The following is a 17497-nucleotide window of genomic DNA, read 5'->3' as shown; positions in this document are numbered from 1 at the left end:
GTGATGAAGTGAAGCCACTTCCAAAGGAGAGTGTATCAGCTTTATTAGCACCGGCTTCCGGACTCGTCGTGCGGGACTCCCACTTCTGGTTACCAAGGAGGCCCGTCCACCCTGACTTCCCGAAACTTCACTGTCGATAAAATTTTGCTCAAAGAAATGTGCCGTTGAGTTTTGAGTCAATAAACTGAAAACCTCTGACAGATTTTTGCGGTGAGGGGTCCTGAAAATGAGGCAAGTGTGACGCATCATCTCAGGCGTCGTCTCCGACCGATATGATGGACGTCAGCAAACGTCTGGGTCCCAAGTCAGGACATTCACTTAGGAGCAGCCGGGAGAGTTTAGATGCTCGGGTTTCACTTGGGAGCCAGGTTAAAATTCAGATAGATTCAAATGACACGGGCCAGTCTCTGCAAAGCAAGCTTCATAAAGGATTGAGAAATTCGGTGTGAGGATAGTTTGTCTGACCCACACGCGTTCTGCTGGCGTGGGCCAGAGGACGGGCTGCGGCTGTGCGGTGCCAAGGAGCCCTTGGGGGCGAGGGGCAGTTGGCGCCAGCTTCCGAGCAGACCCCTGGGTCTGGGCGCAGCGTTCTGTGGTTGGAGGCTGAGTGCGGCCCGTGGGGGCTCCGGCCGGCCCCTTGAGGGCTCTCGGTGAGCCCTGCCCCCAGCTAAGCTCGGCTGACCTCGCCCGCCACCCCTGCCCCCCTGTGCTTCCCCTTCAGGGTGGTAACCACAGGAATGTCTGCAAGGCAAGGACCTTGGGCCACCGGGCGCGGCCCCCCGGGCTCCGCCCCAGCGGGTAAACACACCCTCCCTGATGCCGCTAAGTGCACAGGGAAGGCATCAAAAGCGGAGGATGGGCTCCAGCAAAAATAAGCAGGTTAAATGACCAAAGAACGTTTGAGGGTTGATTTCCCAGAAGCGTCCCTCCCTCCCCTCTGTGCCCCCGCGGCTGGGAGGGCGGTGCCCCAAGGGGCCCAGGGGCTCCGTGTCCGTACCCGTCGGGGAAGCACAACGCCACCCTGTATTACCAGGGCCACCTGGCCGGGCGACTCTCCTGACGCGTCTACGCGCATCCGCGGAACCGAATGCTCCCCGGCCTCGCGGCTCTGGCTCTTCACATGGGCCAGCGAATCGAGGAAACCCCACCTCCCTCCCTCCAGGGCGCCGACACTCTTCCAGCTACCGGACGCCGCCGGCTGAGCCCGGCCTCTCGCCACCCCATCCTTACCGAGGGTGAAGGAAAGCGCCGCGCCGAGGAGCATGCCCCGCGGCAGACCCCGGGAGTCGCTCTGACGTGGACTCGAGGCCGCTCGCCTCTGGGAACGCAGGACGGGGCAGGGCGCCCACCTGGCCTCCCCGCGGCGGCCGGCCCCCCGGCGGCCTTTCGCTTCGCCTGGTTCCCAGCCGCGGCGACACAGACAGACCTTTATTCCGCTGCCCGATCTACCCGTCCTGAAGAAACGGACGCAGAGCTGTGCTCGGCGACATTAAATCTGATCAAGTTTAAGAGAAGAGTCCCCCGGTTTGCACCTTTTATGAATCTTTGCACTAAATTCACACCCAAAACCCACGGATGAACACGGGCTCCGTCCACAGCCCGCATCGGGCCGCACCGCGACGGCCTCTAGCGGAACAGCCGGTACGTCCTGGGCAGGCGCCCGTCCCCGCTGGCCAGCGCCGCCTGGATGTGCTCGTAGGCCGGCAGGTTGCTCAGGTCGCCGAGGGCGGCCACCGCGGGCTTCCTGCGGAGCATCTGGGAAGCAACTCTCCGGATGTCTTCTGGCTTCACGCTGCCTAGCACGGGGGACAGGGAGACCTCAGGGGAACGCCCGAGCCCTGCACGGACTCTCTCCGCACGTGGCCGTGGCCACTACCCTGACTGAGGGGTCCGAGGCCAGGCTGCGGACTCCAGAGTCCAGATTTAGGCGTGTGTAGAATTCAGGGTGACTCAGGGTGAAGTGACAAATTTTCCCAGTAAATGGGGATGTACCAGTGGTTACAAGTTATTTTCAAATGCGGGAATGCACACCTGCCCAGATGCGTCTCAATGGAAAAGCCCACCTGCAGAGTTACCCACATGGAGAGCCTGCAGGGAAGGAAAAAACAAAGAACCCCCAGGGCTTGGGGGGGAGGGGAACGGCCACACACAGGGGCCTGCCTTCTGAGGGCCCGGAAGCTCAGCCTGCCTGGGAACACCTGGCACGGGCAGCGGGACTTTGCTCCAGACGATGAGGCCTAGGGAAGACTGGGTACTGCGCGCCCCAGGGTCTGACGGGGCCCCAGGGGAGGGTGCGAGTGCCAGAGCAGCGAGGTAACAAACGTCACCACAGGACAGCACGGGGGGTCTGAGGACCTGCTACAGAGAAAATAAACTTGTCTCCCAAAGGGCCACAAACAAGTAACACTCTGACACTTAGAGGACATTCAAGGACTTCCTGAAGGTCACTCACGGGAGGCCATGGAAACCTGCGGCCAAGACACCTGCCACAGCACCATGAAGGGCAACACCGTTTGAGCCCCAAGCGGAGCATTTCCGTCCATTATCTCCGCGAATCCGCTTAAAAACCCAGAGCGGTAGGGAAAATGGTGAAAACTTGGGGGCACAGGGGTCAGTACTCAGGGACACGAAGTAGGGCTGGCACAGACGAAAGCCCGCAGGCATCACACCTCCTCGGGCCGGCCGGCCTCTGGGAGGGAAGGGAGGGAGCCGGGTCTGGGCCCGCCGGCCAGCACGGTACTCACGGATGAGCGCACACAGCTCATGGGGCAGCTTTCTGGAACGGGTCGCCAGCACCTGCCTCCCCACGTCCTCGAAGATCACAGGCCTGGACTCCAGGTTCATCATGAGCATGGACATCAGCTGGGTCTTGGCCCGCTCCAGCTCCACCTGGGGGTCCGACCACCAAGCCACACGGTCCAGCCCCCGGCAACTCACACGCTGTCGCCCAGCCACGTCCACGTCACCAGGAAGACAAATTCGACGGTCTGGGGCTCCACCCAGACGCCAGGTGCAGGGCCCAGGCAACCGGGCTCCCCACGCCCCCCGAGGAACTCGGAGGGAACCAGCTCCGTGTGCCAAGTCTGTGCCGTGAGCCTCTCTGACCAGGCATGAAACTTGCAACTTTGGGACTCCCACGAGTCGCGTTCACAAAGCTCAGCCCCGAAACCGGGGGGCACGGAGAGCGGCCGGGTGAGAGATGGCACCCGACCGGCACGAAGCTGCCGGACGCCGAACAGCGCGCACGCCTGCCGGACGACACTGGCCACTGAGAGTCCGCATCGTTGCTGGAGGAAAATAATCTCTGCTCTGAGATGAGCGCTTTCTCTCTTTGCAACTCCAGGCAGATAAAACCTACCTCAAGTTAGCTTCACGTTAGCGGGAAGTACTTCCTAGCAGACCGCTAACAGAGCCACCGACGCGGATTTTTAATATATTATTTTTAAAAACTTTTTTTAAGTTTGTTTATTTTGAGAGAGCACAAGCAGGAGAGGGGCAGAGAGAGAATCCCAAGCAGGCTCTGTGCTGACAGCACATGTGCCAGTGTGGGGCTCAAACCCACAACTGTGGGATCATGAAATGGGCCAAAACCGAGAATCAGACACCTAACTGAGCCCCCCAGGTGCCACAAATACGGTATTTTTATTTTCATTTAACGTTCATTTTTGAAAGGGAAAGAACACACACGCAAGCAGGGGAGGGGCAGAGAGGAGAAAGGGAGACACAGAATCCAAGGCAGGCTCCAGGCTCCAAGCTGTCAGCACAGAGCCAGATGGGGGCTCAAACTCACAAACCATGAGATCATGACCTGAGCCAAAGTCGGATGCTTAGCCGACTGAGCCACACAGGCCCACCTATTTTTATTTTTTTTTTTAATATTTATTTTTGAAAGAGAGAGAGAATAAGCCAGGGAGGGCCAGAGAGTGAGGGAGAGAGAAAATCCTAAGCAGGCTCTGAGCTGTCAGCACAGAGCCGGATGTGGGGCTTGAACCCACGAGCCTGAGGGCATGACCGGAGCCGAAGTCAGAGCTCAACCAACTGAGCCACCCAGGCATCCCAACATATTATTTTTAAAATAATATTCCTTTTCCTGGAGCACCTGGGAGCCTCCATCAGTTAAGCGTCTGACTCTTGGTTTTGGCTCAGGTTGTGATCTCCCGGTTCGTGAGTTCAAGCCCTGTGTTGGGCCCCACGCTAACAGCGTGGATCCTGCTTGGGATTCTCTCTCTCCCTCTCTGCCCCTCCCCTCTTGCACGCTTTCTCCCTCAAGATGAATAAACGTTAAAAGGAAAAGACTGCTCTGCGCTATTCTTTCCGGTAGAGCTTAAAAAGGACCCGGGGCCCGCCCGTCAGATGCAAACAGACTGGGTGCTGAGGGCAGTGGCTGTTCTGTGCGCTGAGACCAGGGAGGAGGGGAGGAGCTCAGCTGCAGGCCTGGGTCACGCCGGGGGGCTGCACTGCTCTGGCTGGGATGCTGGGGGCACAGAGGATGGGCCCACCGCCAGCCACCCCACACTGTGTCCTCTAACCCGCCAACACCGCGGGGACGTTTGCAGGTGGCCCTGTGCCACACTTACCACATCCACGGTTCCAGCCGTTAAAATGAACTCCTTCGTGATGATCTCCACCATTTCTCGAACCTTTAAGAGAGAGCGTGGAGACGAAGAAGAGCGTGATCAGGACGTGACAGCCCGTTTCTTCTAACTCAGGTGGTGACATCTGTGCTCCCAGAGACCAGCTCTGTATGCGGGGACGTGACCTGCACAGGAAGCAGAGGCCACCGCGTTCGCGTTCGGGGCCGGCCCTCACCTGTCTGGGGTCGGCGCTGGCGTGGACGCACAGGAGGCCCGTGTCCTCGTAGCTGTGGTGGTACGAGGTTGCGTTGTACATCCAGTGGTGCCTGTAAGGAGCGCGGACGAGGGGACACCTGGAAGGCGGCGTCATGGTCCAGAAGCACCCTCAGCTGGGCCTGCCAACCTTGGGGACAGCCAGGTGAAAGGGACCCAACCCACCTGTTGAGCACGTGAAGGTAGAGCCTGGTAAACATACCCTTGCCGGGCCCGCCAGCCGAAAAGGAGCCGCCGCCCCCCATCATCATGTTCAGCACGGCGAAGGGGATGAAATCGTCCTCCTGCGAGAGACGTGAGGGCCGAGCTCAGCCGCGAGGGGACGCCCGACTCCACGCCGCACAGGGCCCCGCTGGCACTTACCAAGAAGGAACAGCTCTCCAGTCCTATCATGATGTGCGTGAGCTCGGGGAACGGGGCAGGGCCCAGACTGACGTTGGACATATCTCTCTCCAGCTGTAACCGAGAAGGGTGAGCGGTGTACCCACGTGGAAAACAAGGAGGCCTCAGCCACCCCTCAGGTCGGAGCGGCTTAAAAACAGTCACAGAAATCCCACACGAGCACCAGAAAACTCTCTAGAGACAAGAACTATCCTTCGCCTCCCGTCTGTACCAAACTCTCAGCTTTAACCAAGGAACACACGTCACGCTCAGGCACCAGAACGCGTATTAAAGGCAAAGCCACGGGCTTACGGCCGACCGTAACACCCACAGGCTCCAGCCGACAACGTGCCCAAACCCAAGTCAAAAAAGGCACACGCAACCCAAGGTCACGGGCTCTTTTCCATCACGACTTTACCTTGACAACCCCCCCCGTGTACTGTGCCACCGATCTGTCGACGTCCACAGCCTTCTCACATCCCCAGGCCGGTTGGGTTCCCAGCAGGTACTTTCTGGCACATTCCACCAGGTGCTCGTGCTCCACCCCAACCCCAGCCAGCACCATGCGGTCAGGGGCGTAATAGTTTCTCAGGTAGGAGTGAAGCACTTCTCGGTCCATCTTTGCTATGTTTTCTGTGGGGCAGAAACGGTGGAGGCCCACTGTGTTTTCCCGATAAGCAGCCTGACAAAGGAGGAGAGAAACACCGGTGACCAGGAAGGCCACGGCCAGGTGTCCCCCCCTGGCGCTGGGCCTGCCGGGACCCCAGCTGTGGCAGGAAGAGCCCGTGGGTGCTTTGCTTAGTTTGGCAGGAATAGCTCTGTGTGTTTCCAAAAAACACAAAATCTACCTCTCCGGGACGAAAACTCAAAAAACCCGTTATGAAATAAAAGCCTCACTCTAGAAACAGAGCGATAAAAATCGTTACTGTAGGAATTACAAAACGAGGGGCGCCCGGGTGGCTCAGCTGGTTGAGCGTCCAATTTCGGCTCAGGTCATGAACTTGCAGTTCGTGGGATCGAGCCCCACATCAGGCTCTGCGCTGACAGCATGGAGCTAGCTTGGGATTCTCTCTCTCCCTCTCGGCCCCTCCCCCGCTCACACTTTCTCAAAAACAAGGGATAAAATGCTAAAAAAAAAAAAAATTACAAAATGAAAAACTCGCATGAGTGGCAAGTTTGGGAATTAAGCACGTTCTGACCACACCTAGAACCTGTAGGAATGACCTCAGGAAGGCAGACGGCCCCTCCCAACCGCCCTGGTGGCAGGAGGGCCGCTGATACGGAGGGGGGCGCGTTGCGAGTCTCGCGTTTTACCTCGTGAATCATCTCTGTGAGAAGCGGTTCTGGGTCGGGCCGCATACTGAGGTCCTCCAGCTCAAACTGGACAGCCATCCGTGCCGCGTCGATTTCCTCATCTGCAAAGCACCCAGACGAGGCTCAGACGGCACCAGCCAGGAGGGACATGGCCCCGGGCCTGTGCCACCAGACTGGCTGAAGGACACGCTGGCAACCTCCTCTGCCTTCACCTGGGGCAGACCGGGGGGGGGGGGGGGGGGGGGGCAGTGGTGGGAGCGAGGGGGCCGGCGCCGGGCGGGCAGGGCCTAGAGGCGCCAGGCCTCGCCGGGCTCGGCCGTGAGGTGGTCACGCGGGCCTGCTCCGAGCCCCAGCTTCCTCCCCACGAGAGGCCCTCAGGCCCCTAACCGCTCCGTCCCAAAGGGCCGCTGTGAGGACAAAGCCGCACTGGATGTGAAGGCACTGGAAAAAGAGGCACGGGCCTACGTCGTGGCTGCTATTTCAGCAGCTAGCTGGAGCAAGTGCCGGAAAGTTCTCAACTCAGCACTGCAGTCCTGGACCACGAGGCCAGGCTGGTGTGACCAGAGGCCAGCCAGGGCAGCTGGGATGGTCAGCACGGCCCACTCCAGCCCCCTTCGGGCCCAGAATCAGAGTCCGGTTACTACCAGGCCAAGGAAGGGGACGGAGACCAGGACGTGGAAGCTTCCGGCAGCATGCCAGCCAGAGTTTTCAAAGACTGTCTGAAATGCCTTTGAGAAACGAAAGACCCAGGGGGCGTGCGACTCTTGATCACGGCGTCGAGAGTGTCAGCCCCACGCTGGGCGTGAAACTTACTTAAACGAGTGAATCGATAAAAACTTAAGGAAAAAAGAAATTAAAAATCCAACTTCACTAAAAACGTCCAAAGGCATACAGGGGTGTCAAAGCGTTAGACGCGAAGAACCTTCCTGACCACCAGCGTCACTTCCTAGCAAATCGTGACAACCCACTGGTAGCTGAGCCCGCGGGGGCGACACAGTGCTCTTCCTCAGGGGCCGGGCTTCCGCCTGCCCCCCTCCGCGTCCAGCCCCCCAGACACCGCCCACAGCCCAGGGCACACCTGTGAGCCTGGGGTGCAGGACCACGTCAGCCAGCAAACCAACCACCGTGTCCAGGCCCTTGGAATCCGCAGACACAGCGTACATGGTAGTGTCCCTGGAAAGAGGAAACGACACCAGGTGTCAGGGGCGGAACGGGTGCACACCAAACGGGGGCCACTCCCCACCGGCACCGAGGACCAGCACACACTCGGTTCGCCCCATCTTCCAGCGCCACTTCCCGCACGCGTTGGAGCGAAAGCGGCTGCCCAGCCCGGTTGGCGAGGACCAGCTCTCGGCCCTTTTCACAAGCACGGGCTCCCCACCACCTGCACCACGGGGGGGGCGCTTCATCACGCGCTTCCTGAGGGTCTGCCACCTGGACCGACGGGTTGGCACGGGGGACGCACAGCCTTACGCAACAGCCCCTGCACCCCGTCTGCGTGCTGGCTACACACCAGACCTCTCCCGGTCCCCCAAAAGACCACTGCCTCTCCCCCTGCTGTTCCCAGAGTCTGGGCCACCTCCACCCCTCGTTCAGTCTGGCAAACTCTTTCAAGACCAGCCGATGTCAAGTCTGCTATCGTTCCTTTCCGGACTCCAGATCAGGTCACCTGCTTGTCCCCACGCCCCCACCTCTAGTCTCGGTTCCTGGCTCTCGTTTCCATTACCTGTGCTGCAGCCGTCTGCTGGCTCTGGGAGCACACTGGGGACGGGGCCTGCTCTGTGTCCCCAGGGCCCAGCCGGCAACCCCCGGGACCGCCTGGCTCTCCAGTGTGTGCTCTCTGCTATAAGTGTTGCCGCCTGTGTCCTTCCTCCAGCAAATCCCTCACCCAACCCTGCCCAGGCCAGGCTCCTTCCCAACGCCAACGTCCCCAGCTTCTCCAGGAGGTGGGTTTCAGTGGGACTCTGACAGAGAATAACAACCACAGTTCGTGGCTGCAAAATAAGCTGGCGTACCTTGACGTCTGGCAGTCACAGATACCCCCGTGCTTTTCCAACGTAAGCAGAATTTCATCTTTGCTGTCAAATCGATCTGTCGACTAGTGAAAACAAACGAGTGAACCTAAGTAAGAAAATCTAAAGCAACTTCTAACATATGGTTTTAGAAAAGAAAACCTATTTTGGCTTTTAAAACGTGAAACCAAATCGTCTTCCAATCTAAACATCTTTTAGCAGCAACACCTTATCAAGTCAGTCACTTATTAAAATAACTGTTCCAAAAAAAAACCAAAACGTGGTAGACCCTTCCCAAACAAAGTCTCAAAAATTACGAATCGTACACTGACCGAAAATGCCAATTTTTCCAAAAAGTGAGCAATTCCACTAAGATATTTGGCTTCGTATCTTGATCCTGAATTAATAAGAACTGGCAATGAAAAGAAAAACGACAAGTTAAGTCAAATGTTGAGAAGGGGGGATTCAATCAAGAGAAACCTTTACAACTGAGTTGATCAAACAAGCCGGCGCCACCATGTGAAGGTGACAGCGTGTCCACTCCCCAGGCTACGTACCCACAGCCGCACGCGTGCCGACGCTCACGGAGTCGTACGCTTGGTACTGGTGGTGGAGACGGTCTAGAATTCTTGGAAGGTACAAAGGGGGAAAGCCCAGCACCGACACGGCGGCTCACGCTCAGAGTACTCAGTTTCCAGATTCTAGAGCGTGCTTTCCCCTCCGGATCCAGCGCACGAACCGCGTACCAAGCACAGCGGTCAGTGAAACACCCACGACACTACCGACCGTACTTACTTCCCACCGTACAAAACTGTCCGAACTTGTTCTGGGACGCCACGCGAAGCCCGTTATCCAGCGTGGTCACTTTGGTTTCAAACTTTTCCCGTCCACCAGCCGTAGCGAAAACAGGCTGCGGCACGCCAGGGAAGGGGGAGGAGAGCGGGGTGCCGGGGTAGGCCCCGCCACTACTGAAGCATCTGTGTGCGGGAGCTCCGGACCTACACAGAGAGAGTGGCCGGTTACAGACCTGAGACCGCGGAGCCCGTGGTGACCGGCCGTCGCGTCCCGTCTACGTGAGCACTCAGCGACAACACGCGGGAGCAGACAAATCCTGGCTCAGCCCAGGGGGCCGTGACCAGTTGGTCAGCTCTTTGGGCCGTAACCGCTCTCTCTCATAAACAACTCTTACAGAGCAGACGATTAACCACCGCACCTCACCCTGACGGCCCGGGTTAAATCTCTCTCACAGCACCGAGCTCCGCTCTGGCCCTCAACTGCCCCACCGTAGTCTAAATAGAAGCCACGCCCCACCCCCTGCCATGGGGCCCAAAAGGCCCCAGGTGGTCTGGACTCCAAACTCTCTCCAAACTCCTCTCTTAAAGCCCTCCCCACCACCGCCCCCCAGGACCCACTCACACTGGCCTGCGGGTGCTGCCCTGAACACACACACACCTGGCTCTTTAACCCCAACGCCTCTGTTCCTCCTGCTCCCGCCTGGCCGGGGCCTGATCCTCCTCCCTGCCTCCCCTCTTGGCTTCAATGCCGCCTCCTCCCAAGGCGACCCCTCCGCACTCTACGGGAAGTCAGATCCCACTGCTTGACTCCTTTTAAGCGTTCACACCGCGGCTCCTACGCAGCCCGCGCGCTCCTGCCTGCGCCCGCTATCTCCGCCCGGCACCGTGCGGCGTACAGCCAGGGGCCGCCACCGACTGTGGCCCGAGTGGACGTGCTGGCGGCCAGGAAGGCGGGAAGGCTGCGGGGACGGAAAAAGCGCGCTGTCTGCAGGCGAGGGGACACAGCACAGCGGTCTGGGGCACGGAGGCCCCGCGGGCTCGGCCTCACAAGGGGGGGGGGGGGCCCGCGGCAGGACGGGGGCCGGGGCGGAGATGACACGTGGCCTCCGACAGGCCCCGTCGGCCCGGGAGAAGGCGGGAGAGGACCCAGCGGCCCGAGAGAGGCCAGGCGGATGGGTCTCGGGACCCGGAGCTGGGGCCCCAGGCAGGGAAGGGCCCTCGGCGCCTCGAAGACGAAGCCAGGGTCCCGAAGCCCGAGCCCGAACCCCCGGCGCGGCGCCTGGACGTGGGGAAGCCAGAGGCAGAGCGTCCGGACAGACGCGAGCCGCCCCGGGTCCTTCGCTGACCCCCGGCGCGTCCCCGGCTCACCTCAGCCGCGAGGGGCGCCACGAGCCCGAGCCGCGAACCAGCAGCAGCCGCGCCGCCGCCAGCGCCATAGCCGCCATCTTAAGTCTCCGCCCCCCTGCTTCTGTCGTCACTTCCGACCCCGCCCCCGCCGCCCCGCCCCTGCGGCGCCGACCCCGACGTTCGGGAGCGCGCTTCCGGTGCCGGGAGCGGAAGCCGCTGCGAGAGGCTGGGAGCGGCGGCCGGGCGGCGGGCGACGGGGGCGGGGGACTCGGGCCGCGGCCGGGGCCGAGCCGGGGCCATGGAGCCCCCGCTGCCGGGTTAGGGTGGGCCGGCGCCGCCGGGCCCGCGACGATGGCCGGCTACGCGCGCCGCCCTGGCGTCCCCCCGCTGTCGCGAGCCCGGAGCCTCGTCATTCCGGACGGTGAGCGGCCGGGCGGGACGGCGGGGCCGAGCCCGCCGGGCCCCGGGGCCGCCCCCGACCCGCAGGGACGGGCTCCAGGTGAGGCGGGCGGCGCAGAGCGCGCGGCCAATCGGTCTTGTTGATGTTATTGCAGCTCCTGCGTTCTGTGAGCGCCGGTCTTGTCTCCCCCAGCTAGACTGTGAGCGCCCCCATGGCAGGGACCTGGACTCCCACTTCTTCGGCATTCGGCCGACGTTTATGTGCTATGTGCCCAGTCCGGTGCTAGCTTCCGTGGGAGACACAGGTGAGAGACAAGCCTCAGGGACCCCGAGCCGGCGCCACGTTAGCATTAGCTCTGCCCTCGACCCAGCGAGGGGCACTCAGTGCCACCGTGCACCGGCCCCTGGGACACGCAAGTGCTGAGTGGTCCCCGCCAGCTAGGAGCTCGCAGTCTGGCCTTGGGGAGCCCCCCCACCCCCCCCCCCCCCCAACACAGACACTTCCGAGGTAGGATGGTGGTAAGTGCTGAAAGAGAGGTATGCCTAGCGGGAGCACTGCAAGCCATCTCCTCCTTCCAGGTGGTGGGGCGCAAGGCCAGGGTGCCTTCGTCCAGTAAGGGCAGTGGCCTCGTTCTCCCCCAAGCAGTACTGCTGCCTGTGGGCTGGGGTGAGTGGTGAGAGTTCAGGTGCTTCCATCGGGGTCTCAGAGAGGAGTGGCAATCCACGAGAGGATTCAGAAGACCCCACGGACGGTGGACGTGCGCAGCCACACTGCTCATCAGAGCCTACTGGAAGCTTTTTCTGAATCACAGATGCCAGGGCCCACAGAAGTTCTACTGCCGCGGGCAGGAGCCTGGGGCTTGTGTTTCAAAAGTTACCCACGCTGTGAGAATCACTGTCATAGAGACCCGGTGTTGAAAAAAAAGCTGTCCCAAAGGCGAGCACAGTAGGGTGATGACATCTCTTTGCAGATTTTGGCTACGGAAAGGGGAAATGCACTAAGCAAGGTCCGCCAGGAACCCAGGAGACACATTTTGGAGGTAGGGTAGTTAGACAAGATCCTTTCTTTCTCTCTCTGCCCGACACAAAATACCAAGCACGCGGCCAATGATGAGTTGTCCATTTGACAGCGTGTAACTTTGTGCCCGGAGTCTGAAAGACGGGGGGGGGGGGAGTAGAGACCTACAGAGTCCATCGTGATCCTAGGGTAGAAGGAAAGAGGGTACAAGGACAGGGGGAGCCGGGACATGCGGGAGGGCAGACGTGGGGAGTCACACTAAAGGGGTCTGAAGAGGCAGCAAGTGCTAACAGGAGTCAGCATCACACAAAGTTGGCACCTGGGCTCTGATGATCGCGGACTGAAAGGGTCACAGGGTGGCTGGTTAGGGGCCAGGAGAGCGAGAGGGAGGCCGAGAAGAGAGCAGGGAAGAGGGGATGAGTGAGCAGGGGAAGGGGTGGGGGGCAGTGACCCCCAATTTGGCTGCACCTTTGGAACTGATGGCCCCCGGCGCAGGTCGTGCCCCAGGCCAGCTAACTCGGCTGTGTGGGGATGGAGGTGAGTTGTCCTTGTAAAGACCCCCAGGCGATTGCCGTGGGCAGCAAGGTTCAGGAACCAGGGGGAAAGAGAACTCAGAATGTGGACGCGGGTCTGCTTTATTGGCTAGGTTTCTCATTTCTTAGCATTCGCTGAGTTCTGGTGGGGTGATGAGGGTGGCAGTCCTGATTTTAGATGTGGCCGTGTTCTGGAAAGAAACTAACAGGGAAGCTCCCTTTTAACGCGTCTTGGGAGACTTTCTGGATTTGTGACGTGCGTTACCGTTGCAGATGATAAGCTTGAAGATCTTGCTGAGGCCAATCCGTTCTCCTTCAAAGAGTTTCTGAAAACCAAGAACCTCGGCCTGTCGGGAGAAGACACCGCCAACAACAGGGTTTATTCAAAGGTAAATCGAGGCATCGTTTGTGACGACCGTACACAGAGAAACGTCTGGAGGACATCCCTCTCCCGGTGTGGGGGACACTGCAGGATCCGGGGGCGGGGGGCGGCGCAAAGGGAGCCCACAGCCAACGCCGGTGGGACCCTCTCTGGCTCTCCTCTCTCCTGGGAGGCGGGTGGGCCTCTCGTTCCACTGTCAGGCGCCCCCCGGAAGACCGGCCTCCAGTGGCTTCTGAGTCTGAGCCGTGCGTCTGGCCATCTTCCTTAGGAACCCACGAGGCACCCACTGGGACTCGGCCGCAACTCCCCAAGCCCCCAGACCGTGGGGTATGGCCTGGAGTATCAGCAGCCGTTTTTCGAAGACCCTACGGGGGCTGGCGACCTTCTGGACGAGGACGAGGACGAGGACGAGGACGAAGGGTGGAACGGGGCCTACTTGCCGTCCAGTGTGGAGCAGACCCGCTCCTTGGGAGGCGCCGCCAGCACGTCGCCCTGCAGCACATACGTCTCCTTCTTCTCCACCCCGTCGGAGCTGGTGGGGCCCGAGACCCTGCCCCCGTGGACCCTGAGTGACTCTGACTCCCGCGCCTCTCCGGCGGGGAGCCCCAGCGCAGACTTTGCGGCTCCCGGAGAGTCTCTGGGAGACAGGCACCTGCGGACGCTGCAGATAAGCTACGAAGCAGTAAGTGAGGGGGCCCCACGGCGGCCCCCTGGCCGGCACCCGTGTGTGAGCAGCGCGCTCGCAGAGGACCCCGAGCCCCCTGGTGTCCACGGTGGCCTGGGGTTTTGGCTCTGAGGACAAGGCAGTCTGTGGTGCGGCCGTCTGCTAGGGTCCCTGTGCACCGGTCCCCGTGTTGACTGATCCCGTGTGTGATGTGCCACCTGAAGAGCACTGTGGAGGGCGGTGCGGTGTGGTCTGGCTCAGGCCCTCCGAGGGCCTCCCCTCACGAAAGGGTCCCCTCCCGGCGGCAGCTCAGGGACACCTTGCCGTGCTCTGACTAGAGGAGATTTCTTCAAGAGGATCATCCCCTAAAAAAGAGTCGCGAGCGCAGTCGGCGTCCGTAACCGGAGGCCTTCCGGAGGAGACACTTCCGCCTGTGCGTTTCCTTCGTGAGTGGACGGGAGGCTGACGGCCTAGAACGTTTCTGTTCATCAGGGAGTTCTGGGACCAAATTACAGAGACGCAGACCCCTTTTGAGTGAGACACGAGACTCAGAATTTCTAACGAGGGTTTTCTTTCTCTGCAGCTGAAAGATGAAAATTCTAAGCTGAGAAGAAAGCTGACTGAGGTTCAGAGCTTCTCTGAAACTCAAACAGAAATGTATGTAAGCTCTCAGTTAGGACCGCAATTCAAAATGCCTGCTAACACCCGAATCCATTGTAAATCGGTAACGAAGCGATCGGAGTTGAACCGAGTCTAGCCTTCGTCACGTGCAGGTCCTCCGCCTCAGACACGTGTCTGGTTCTGCACGAAAGTTTATTTTGAACGTTAGACCCAAACCGAGCACACTTGATAAGGACAGCCGAACTGGTGATCGAGAGCCAACTCGGGACGCTCTCTGGGGCTCCCGCCGAGGCAGCGGGCTCTCGGGGTCTTCAGCCAACCCGCCCGACCTAACTGCCTCTCGGACGCATTCCGAGAGCCGGATGCGTGAGTTGGCAGTGACTTGGTCTTCTGTCTCCCAAGGGTGAGGACGCTGGAGCGGAAGCTGGAAGCAAAAATGATAAAGGAGGAGAGTGACTACCGAGATCTGGAGTCGGTGGTCCAGCAGGTGGAGCAGAACCTGGAGCTGATGACAGTACGAGGGGCCGGGGGGCATTGTGACGCGCCGGGCGTGACCCTCTGTTGTCAGCCCACAGAGGCGCGGAGTGAGCAGGGGTCCCTCACAATGGGCCCACCTGCTGGGCAGAGCGAGCTGGAGCTCCCACCCCCCCCCCCCCCCCATGAGGGTATCTCACCACATTGCTTATTAGCGATGCCTTCTTGTTTTTGTTTTCATAACAGAAACGAGCTGTAAAGGCGGAAAATCACATCCTGAAACTGAAGCAGGAAATAAGCTTGCTGCAGGTGATTGAACGGCAGGGATACAAATCCGGGGGACCTCCCCAGCAGCGGGAACCCCTGTATTCGGGCCGTGCAGGCTTTCCCCACCCCCCACCCCCCCGCCCACCTCAAGTGAAAGAAGCAGCCCGGTCGTTCTGGCCCCGTGTTTTCTGCTCACCAAGAGGGTCGTGGGCATTTGCTGTGTCATCTGGGACAGCACGGATGCTGACCCGAATTTCTCATTCCTGTGGAGGAGCGCTGAGGACAGACTGAAGGACAGGACAGGCCCGTGTCCTCTAAGAGCCCCCTCGGCAGAGAGTGGCTTTTGCGGGCGCTAGCCCTGTCCCCCCCCCCCCCCCCCCACCCCACCTCCTCTGCTGAGGGTGCCGTGGTCAGTTTTAGTTGGACTGCCTTTCAGACGCTCTCTTCTGCAGCCGCAAAAGCCCTTTCCCGCTCTCGCCCACCCTCCAGGCACAGGTCTCTAACTTCAAGCGCGAGAATGAGGCCTTGCGGTCCGGCCAGGGTGCCAGCCTGACAATAGTGAAGCACAACACCGACGTGGCCTTGCAGAACCTTCGCGTCGTCATGAACAACGCCCACTCCTCCATAAAGTGAGCGCTGGGGAGCTGAGGGCGCCTCGGCACGGGCGGGGGTGAGGCGGTGTCCCCGGGGAGGCGGATTCCCTTAGCGCAGGGTTTCAAGCCATGACCGCACCCCGAGCAGTGGACGGGGCTCTGGGAACAGAAGTGCGCTTGACGGTCCTATTAACCCCGAGGCCACTCGATGCGTACCCGACCGGCGGGCTCAGGAATCGTCTGCATGGCAATAGCCGTGTTCACCTGAGCACTGACGTCAGACACGAGTCCTGCCTCCCTCACCTACGAAATGTTGCAGTTCTGAATGGGGATGAGTCACAGCGTTTCCCTCTTGTCCTAAGAAGCAAAGAGGTTCTTAGGAGACCCCTGGGAAGGGTCCGCTGTGGTGGCTCCCACTGCGCGTCCCCGTCTGTGTGCCACGGGCCAAGCTCCACAAGGGTGGTGGCGGCCAGGCCCACCGCGGGCGCCTCTGGGGCAGAGGGGCCCCCACCCAAAGCCTGCTTTTCACCCCGGAACTTTGCTTTGTTGCTTCTGACGTTGCCCAGCCGTGGTAGCGGACGGTAACATCCACGTTTCCATTTCAGGCAGCTGGTTTCTGGAGCTGAAACGTTGAATCTTGTGGCCGAAATCCTTAAATCCATAGACAGAATTTCTGAAATTCAAGATGAGGAAGAGGAGTCTTGAGAACTCTGAGGTGCTTCCAGGTCGCAGCCCTGCTTACGTCCGGACGCCGCTGCTCGCCGGGTTGGAAAATGCCGTTGTGTTTTTAAGTACGTTGTCCTCAGCCGTAGTAAAAATACTCACCGTGCCGCTAATTTCGTGACCTAAACAGCCCTAACAGCCAGCTGCAGTGAGGAGCCCCCCGCGTGGGAGAGCTGCACCTGGTTTCTACGCGACCCTTCCTGGCGAGCTCCTGCTACTTGGTGGACTGATGCTCTATCGGAAGACGTTTCTGTGAAAGCCAGTGATATTTTGAAGTTACTAAACGTGAAAACGGCAGTTCTGTAATAAGTGTTTTCCGTCGTCATTCCAGAATGTCGATCGTAAGACAAGTTCAGTCGATCGTCCTTGATTCCGTCCTTGAGAGGGAGTAAGGTGAGCCGTGGCTCCGTGCTCGCCTCCCAAGGCCCTAATGCCTCTGTGACCTCACTTGGTGCCCCGGCCGGCTCAGAGTCCCCTCCTGGGGCCTCACGGGCGGCTCGTGCAGTTGGAGACCTGAGCCTGGCTGCTGTCCTTCCACGGGGTCCCAGGTCACACAGGCGCGCCACTGGGTGCAACCATCTAAACGCATCTGTGGGCCTTCGGATTTGAAAAGCTGCTTCGGCTGGAGGGTTTTGATACACGTTTCGAGTGGCATCTTGTACAATGAAGTTTGGAATTCAGGGATTGAGACTGTGTGCGCAGCCTTCCTGGGTCAGCACGAGGTCTCCCGGGGTGCTTTTCCAGCTGCTTTCCAATGTAGGGGGGGCACCATACGCCTTTTTGGCCATTTTTCTCTAGATGTTATTTTTTAAAATAAATTTCCTTTTCTTCTGTTCAGATGGACCGCTTTCCTATTTAATAAACCGTAAAACTCACACGAACTGTCCCTTTTTTTTTCCAATTTAACCGCTTCTTTACGCTTAAGAAACCTAGTACCGTTCTCTGGCTTTAGGGCATGCGTCTTGTCGTAACGGGTGATTTGTGCTGACAAATTAAGTGTTAGTCCCGTGGCCTGTGGGGTCAAGGGTAGACCCCGATCACTGCTGCCGGGCCTGACCAAGGTGGCCGGCCCGCTAGATGTGCGTCACGGCCGGGTGTTTCGGAGTTGGACACGCTGGATTCTAGTGT

At 59.8% G+C, this 17497-nt stretch overlaps 2 protein-coding genes across 4 annotated transcripts; one reads left to right on the top strand and one right to left on the bottom strand.

Annotated features, from left to right (window-relative positions):
- Nucleotides 1-27: 27 nt before the first annotated feature.
- On the bottom strand, nt 28-10844 carry PMPCA (peptidase, mitochondrial processing subunit alpha). Its single transcript, XM_058693550.1, has 13 exons — nt 10717-10844; nt 9350-9552; nt 8887-8966; nt 8558-8640; nt 7621-7715; nt 6543-6643; nt 5647-5910; nt 5211-5303; nt 5013-5131; nt 4810-4900; nt 4578-4640; nt 2745-2889; nt 28-1796 (listed from the first exon to the last, which is right to left on the bottom strand). Exons 1-13 carry the CDS (start codon nt 10791-10793, stop codon nt 1627-1629), a joined length of 1584 nt encoding a protein of 527 aa, XP_058549533.1. The 5' UTR covers nt 10794-10844; the 3' UTR covers nt 28-1626.
- Nucleotides 10845-10903: 59 nt separating this feature from the next.
- On the top strand, nt 10904-17244 carry ENTR1 (endosome associated trafficking regulator 1). 3 transcript variants are annotated; one of them, XM_058693551.1, is made up of 10 exons: nt 10904-11116; nt 11250-11399; nt 12066-12134; nt 12919-13034; nt 13296-13709; nt 14275-14348; nt 14715-14826; nt 15033-15095; nt 15543-15682; nt 16252-17244. In XM_058693551.1, the coding sequence occupies exons 1-10, from the start codon at nt 11047-11049 to the stop codon at nt 16349-16351; spliced, it is 1308 nt and encodes a 435-aa protein (XP_058549534.1). In that variant the 5' UTR covers nt 10904-11046; the 3' UTR covers nt 16352-17244. The 3 variants fall into 3 exon arrangements, with proteins under 3 accessions (XP_058549534.1, XP_058549536.1, XP_058549535.1); XM_058693553.1 differs by lacking the exon at nt 11250-11399; XM_058693552.1 differs by lacking the exon at nt 11250-11399 and having other exon boundaries at nt 10904-11194.
- Nucleotides 17245-17497: the final 253 nt, after the last annotated feature.

This window comes from Neofelis nebulosa, chromosome 12, assembly GCF_028018385.1.
Source record: "Neofelis nebulosa isolate mNeoNeb1 chromosome 12, mNeoNeb1.pri, whole genome shotgun sequence".
NCBI classification, from domain to species: Eukaryota; Metazoa; Chordata; class Mammalia; order Carnivora; family Felidae; genus Neofelis; species Neofelis nebulosa.
Note: the sequence above shows the minus strand (reverse complement) of the source record. Positions and strands in the feature narration are given on the sequence as shown.

What these genes read in the sequence shown, in the direction of transcription:
- PMPCA (XM_058693550.1), bottom strand. Translation starts at nt 10,793, where the DNA reads ATGGCGGCTATGGCGCTGGCGGCGGCGCGGCTGCTGCTGGTTCGCGGC. An exon ending in CCTGCACCCCAGGCTCACAG is followed by an intron (nt 6,644 to 7,620) that starts GTGTGCCCTGGG and finishes GGTGCTTTGCAG; the next exon opens with ATGAGGAAATCGACGCGGCA. An exon ending in ACACGGGGGGGGTTGTCAAG is followed by an intron (nt 5,304 to 5,646) that starts GTAAAGTCGTGA and finishes TCTCGGTTACAG; the next exon opens with CTGGAGAGAGATATGTCCAA.
- ENTR1 (XM_058693551.1), top strand. Translation starts at nt 11,047, where the DNA reads ATGGCCGGCTACGCGCGCCGCCCTGGCGTCCCCCCGCTGTCGCGAGCC. An exon ending in AGCTTCCGTGGGAGACACAG is followed by an intron (nt 11,400 to 12,065) that starts GTGAGAGACAAG and finishes ATCTCTTTGCAG; the next exon opens with ATTTTGGCTACGGAAAGGGG. An exon ending in TCTGAAACTCAAACAGAAAT is followed by an intron (nt 14,349 to 14,714) that starts GTATGTAAGCTC and finishes CTGTCTCCCAAG; the next exon opens with GGTGAGGACGCTGGAGCGGA.